The sequence below is a fragment of the Hippoglossus hippoglossus genome, chromosome 23 (assembly GCF_009819705.1).
Source record: "Hippoglossus hippoglossus isolate fHipHip1 chromosome 23, fHipHip1.pri, whole genome shotgun sequence".
Lineage (NCBI taxonomy): Eukaryota > Metazoa > Chordata > Actinopteri > Pleuronectiformes > Pleuronectidae > Hippoglossus > Hippoglossus hippoglossus.
In genome coordinates this window covers 10535444-10541817 of record NC_047173.1, presented here as the reverse complement: position 1 = coordinate 10541817, position 6374 = coordinate 10535444, and the positions used below count along the sequence as shown (strand labels likewise).

At 40.8% G+C, this 6374-nt stretch overlaps 1 protein-coding gene across 1 annotated transcript in view; it reads right to left on the bottom strand.

Annotated features, from left to right (window-relative positions):
- LOC117757670 (lysine-specific demethylase RSBN1L-like) overlaps positions 1-6374 on the bottom strand; it is a 31240-nt gene that overhangs the window by 19077 nt on the left and 5789 nt on the right. The window contains exon 2 of the mRNA XM_034579008.1: positions 3510-3650. Coding sequence (XP_034434899.1) covers positions 3510-3650 — 141 coding nt within the window. The remainder of the gene's footprint in view (positions 1-3509; positions 3651-6374) is intronic.

The window sequence follows — 6374 nt, the reverse complement described above, 5'->3', positions numbered from 1 at the left end:
GAAGAATAATTATAATAAAAATCCAGCTAACTAACAGACAACAAACAAACCGAGATGAAAACTAAAAAACTTCCGTGGTGGAGTTAATAATGACCAATAATAAGTGCAGTATAATGACAAACTTCCAGGAAAATAAGGTAGAGAATAAAACGGAGCGAAACTGCCAGTAAAATAGAATACTCTTACTCAGATTGTTGTCTTAACTATTATCTCAGTTTTTAATCACCATGACAAACTGATACCAGATAATCTCCCCTGGTAAAAAAAAAACCAATACAACTACAAATATGAGTCCTAACTATTTTAAGCGAATGTGGACTTATGAGTCATAGCTTTTCCCAGATGGTGTACATCTCCTGGGGTGCATGCATAAAATAAATTGAAGAGCCCTGTGTTGGAATCCCTGGAGAAAAGCAGATATGACTAAGCCAGGAAACCAGCTTTCAAGTGACATATTTGAACGGAGATAATAGTGTAGATCTCTTAAAAGCCGAGGGCAGGACAAAGTGGAACATGCAATTTATTTCCATGGTGCTGCTGTACGTACTGTATATGAGAGAGTGTGTCAGAGCTGTTTATGTCGTTTTGCAAAAGCATTTGTGGCTTGTTCTTTCCAAGTGGTTGTGTAAACAAGTGGACGTGTATATTTACTGTGTGTGTGTGTGTCACTTTGATAGGGGCACTGCAGCCTCAGCATAATTCAAACATCAGCTATCATCCCACGAGAAAACACACACCACACACATATATAAACACAGACCTTCAGCCTAGTTTGTTCCCCACACACGTTCAACGCGACATGAGACAGGATGAAAAACAGCAGAGAGAGAGAGAGAGAGAGAGAGAGAGAGAGAGAGAGAGAGAGAGAGAGAGAGCAACACAGAGAAGGTATTTGCAGCACAATACCCAAGCTACTAATCCACAAGCTCTTTAACCCACGAGTCCCCCCTCCCCCAATTCACGCACGCACACACGCACACGCACACGCACACACACACACACACACACACACACACACCAGTTTATTCCCAAACATCAACCCACAGAGAAGCATTACAATAAGGTGAAAATAATTTGTTTGATTTATTTGATTGTACGACCTGTTTGACTGCGGTTAATTCACAACAAGAAAGTCCCTTCCTTCATTATTTTGAGCAGCCTTTCACTGTGAAGCATGTAACAGCAATGCATTGATATCTGATCAGTTCTCTTAATCGGCATCGGGAAGGAGGAAATGGAATAAGAAAATCTCTAATATATTATGATGAGTTTTATGCATATTTATGAATTTTATTTAACAGATGGTCGTGAGCATTTTAAGGTCAAACAAGTTCCCTGTCTAACAACATGCTGAGTCAGAAGCCAAAATAGCCGTATGCTGCTTTCTGACTTCCTGTACATCGCTCTGTTGAGTTGTTAACTCAACTCTCTCTCTCGCTGATTAAATTTCTAACTTTCCCTCTGTCGCTCTGTTACTCCAAACATTTGCAAACGCTGTGATTAAATGCAAATACACTGTGATTAAATGGCTCACTCACAATCACTGTAAAGCTGCTCTCTGCTCTCTTAAATCTGATTCAATATCCCACCATGTACCCCAGAGTGTCTATTATCGTAAACACACAAGACTAAATACGAGGATTTCTCACTTTGCGGCTACAGACTTACACAACGACTCTCTCGGTCACGTCGTTTCCTGACTGGAAGCAGTAAGGCTGAAATAGTAGGCCAAATAATCCATCTGTAATTTTCATCTGTAGCCACTGGCTGTGGTATGTGGCCCAAGCCTGACTAAGACTTTGAAATGTCACAGCGTGGTCATGAAATATCAGCGCAGGGACGTTACAAGTCTGACTGGATCTTTACAACGAATCAAATCAATCGTGGATAAATGTGCCGTTGCCGTATGCATGTCGGTGTGTGGCGTGTCTGTCCAGAAAGGTCAGGGTTTTAAAGAGAAAACAGCCGCTGTTGATAAATGTGGAGCTGCAGTTCAGTGGCCGAGCTCAGATTTCACGGAAAGGAAGAGAAGAGAGAAGAGAGCGGGACGGAGATTACGTCACAGCGCTCTGCAAATAATTCACTACTGTCAAAAGGTTAACAATGACACAGTCCGCCACATCCATAAAAAGTACAGAGCAGAAGACAGACATGTCGAGCTTGAGGAGGGCTGTTAAGTAGGCTTTTAATAGTTTTCATTTATCTTACAGCATTTTATGTATTTTTGTCCCTCTTATGTTATTTATGTTATAACAACTGAAATGTCAGTATTTTTTTACCTTTAAAAAAAGTTGCATTGTTCTTAAGAATCTCATATTAGTCCCACATCGTCTGAATGTTAAGATCATCCACTTTTATTTTGTTTTGAGTTAGCGCCTGACTGACATCTTATTTTGATATTCACAGACATAGCAGTATTAGCATTTATATTTGCTGAATGAAAACTTTTCTTTTACATAATAATCAATGTAGGAAAAAATGGGCTACATTGTCATAGGCTGTCTCTCAATTTCCCCCCCACACAATCCTAGCTACCAGACGTAATATCAGTGCACACACAGACACACACATGCACACACCCTGTCAGAAGGTCAGACTAAATAAACCCTAAACCAAATTTCTCCATCTGGTTGAGCAGCGTGGTGCAAAGGTCGACCAAATGCCAGGGATCGAATTTTCAAAGAAAGGAATAAAACAGTTACAACCAGGACCTTCTCCCACCACACAGATCCTGCTCTATATTGCTCTTTTTACGACCACCCCACAGTAACTGACGGTTTTCCGACCCCCACTGGGATGCTGAGCGGTCGTGTGTGTTGCTTGTATGTTACGAACATAATGATGATTTATTGTACGCTACCCGGTGAAAGTAGGCCATGTTTGGTAACCTTAGCAGCAGGTTTCCACTGAGACGGATGCTGAGTTTCAACAGGGTGCACTGACACATGGGAAACCATCAGTTTTGACTCAAGGTGCGATGCGATGCAATGATTTTCTAACTGGGGTGAATGTAATAAATGATTCCAGTTGGTTTCTGGGTGATTTACCCCATTTTCATTCTACCACACATTTTAATGAATGATTAATAGCATCATCATCTAACTGTTTCTGTTACATACTGTGTACATGATGGAGAGTGACAGGACAGATAGGAGATGGAGAGACGGATTTAACAAGTAGCCTGTGGGGTGTGCAGCTCAAACCCACTGGACCACCACGAAACACTGACACACGCAATGTTCACACTGAAATTAAAAATACATCACTATTGCGACGTTTGTTTCTTGTGTCCGAACCTCACCTGAGACCGATACAGTTAACAAGTGTATGGGAATGGTCGTATTCAAGTTTTTAAGGCCCGTTATTATGGACAAAGATTACTTTTGACCTAAAACACTTGTTTGGACGGAGATTATTTTAATTGCAAAACGTCATTTAAAGCACAATAGTTTGACCGATAATATTAATATTCATGACAAGTCCCTTTATATGCTTGTACATTCACCAACCTTTAATCGGCTGCTTGACTTCTCCGTTCTCCCTCTTGATCTCATTCATCACTTTGTGCTTCTTCTTCTCCTTTTCCCTCTCTCTGTCTTTGACCTTCTTCTTCTCCCTCTCCTCTCGGTCCTTGTCCTTGGTGGAGTGCTCTGTGGAACGGGAGAGAAAGAAAGGTTTCAGGTCAACGACGGCAGAGTGCACAAGATTTACTCACGCTCACTTCACTTGGATTTATGTTGCTGACCTCTTCACTGAACTCCTGCCAGGTGCTTCACCTCGGCCAGCACTTTAACTTTTCCGTTATCGTGATACTCTTCCTCATAAAAACAGTTTGTCTCTGCCTTTCCTGCTGCAACACATTCGTCTCTCCAGCACAGCCTCTGCTCTTATCTCTCGTGCTTTCTCAGCAGTGTAATGACCTTCCATTCCTGCACCATTCACTCTAGAAGTTTACTTATAATCTCTAAACTACATCTTTTCTAGATAGATCTCACGTTTCTACCCCTAAACTCATCCATCTCCCATGTTCTGCCCTCACAAGCATGAATATGCTCCAGTCTTAAACGTCTTAAACTCTTTCTTCGCTTTTGAGCTCATTTTATTTCCTCTTGCAACGATTTTTCCATCTGAAAGATTCATTTGAGTGCTGAGGGAATATTACAGATCGAGGAATTGGAGTGCGCTCTAACAACACTCATTGCAAATAGCTGTGGATGAGAGCATCGGTTTAAAATGTAAATATCCCCTCACACACCTCTTCAGTCATTGGAGTGCTTTCTGAGGGGCCTTTCACGTCTAACTGGACACAAACACACTTTTTTCCCTGTAGGTCAACATCTCTCACCTCCAACTGAGCTAAAAGAAAACTTCATCTTCCTTAAAATAACTCCATCTTTTATTATTAGCCTCTTTTGATTCTTTATTTCCTTATCCCCAGGAAGAAATACAAAAGAACTCCTTTGTTTTTTTTCTGCATCACTTCTTTTTGCTGTTCTTTCTTTTCCTTTCCAAAGAACTTCTTTTCTCTGAACTCCGTCAGATCCGTCTTTTAAAAGGAAGCTGTGTTCACTCTCCTGTGGATGTGGGGAGTGGGAAAGTGAACACAGTGGGGTTTGGACTCACTGTTTGCAGGATCAAAGGAGAAAATGCTTTGAAGTAAAAAACAAAAAGGCTTAAAGGAGCAACAGGAAAATTAGAGTTACATCGGTACACTCCTTTCAATTATATATAAATATTTGGAATCTTGGGACATTTTCACAACTGTAAGTACAAACCGAGGTTTATTTGATTCGATTCGTTTTGGTTTCACATTCCAATTGCGCACTAAAGAAATACGTATGGCATTCGTACATCATATTATTATCACCTACGTACCTATATTTGACAGTGATTGGTTTGTAGAGGGGTATGCATCTGATGTCAGCACGTGGCAAGGTAGTAGTCTTTCTTTTTAAATGTAGAAAACAAATCGACCAGTTAATTTCGTTGCACTAGCTCAAAAGCATCACTTGAACGTCCTCATCGTTCGAACATTAGCCCGTCTGGATGAATCTCTATAAACAGATTCTGCATATTCACACACAGCCCCAAAATCATATCCTTCTCCAACAGATTCTTCAGCTTCTACCTCAGCTTTTTAATTTATCTACATTTATATTATGTAATAAAAATGTCATCTGGACCTAAAACACCTACAAAAAGTATCACCATGTGTCACCTCGTTGTTCAGCTAAGGTGTAATAAAAGAAAGTCTGTCAACAGAGTTTAGCAAACGGAAGTCAGATTTTCTGCCAGAATATTCACCCTCAACACTGGGAGCCCCAAAAAAGTGTCCGTTGCCCTGGAGGCTAAATTGTGATAGACAATATCCAATGGGCTCAGAGATTTGGATCCAGACCAAGACCACCTAGTTTGGCCCGACTCAACTTTGGTCCACAGATCATGATCCGAGTCACAGTTCACGCTTGTTATTTTTGGTTCAGACTAAACTAAAAACGTCAGGAGGTCTGGACCAAACAAGGCCGATGTGAAATGGCCCTAAGAGCAATATTTTTCTTTGCCACTCAAGATGAAGCAGGTAGTCATTCCCCTCATACTCTGTGGTTAAGAGAAGGAATGCCTAGAGCGTTAACAAACCATTTTTAGAACTATGCAAAATAAATGCTGTAAAATTACCAGACACTGGGAGCGGCCTGGCGGAAAAAAAATAACACGCAACTTGTTTCCAAACATCCAATTTTGCTCCACAGGAAACTGCCTACAAAAGGAGGGCTCACTCAGATCTACTGCCAGATTTGAAAAAAAACATGTCAGACCATGTCGCTGCAGTAACACTCATAAACTAGAAGTTTAGAGGCAATAGAAGGTAAATTAGCCCAGGTGGCTGGTGTAGCTTTAATACAGCGGAGAACAAGCGTATTCATCACAGCTTGAGAGGAGGGTCTTCCCTTTCAAATATAGAGAAAAGATCTTTTTGAACTTTGTGTGATTGAAGAAGACGGGGTTGTATAGTGCTGCAGTAGTTTAGGTGACATCCAATGGAAAAAAAAAATAGTCATTATAACAAGGTGATGCAACAAAGATATAAATGACTCAAATGAAAGCGATCCATAAAACTGAAACTATTTTTTCTCTCGTTTTTGTTTTGTGACTTTCTGGCAGCAGGCAATTTTAAGGGGAACACAGCAGGTGGTTTTCACTGTTTGGATGATCACAGGAGGGAAACACTTTGAAAGATAGAGGGCCCGCGGCTGGCGGTTTGTGAGATTCAACTGCACCAGCACTCACTGGCATCCAACTTTTTCGAGTTGTGGAGGAAAATCTAAAATTCTAAAAAGAATCAAAGGGGTATCCACGTTTGGATGCTTGCTTGT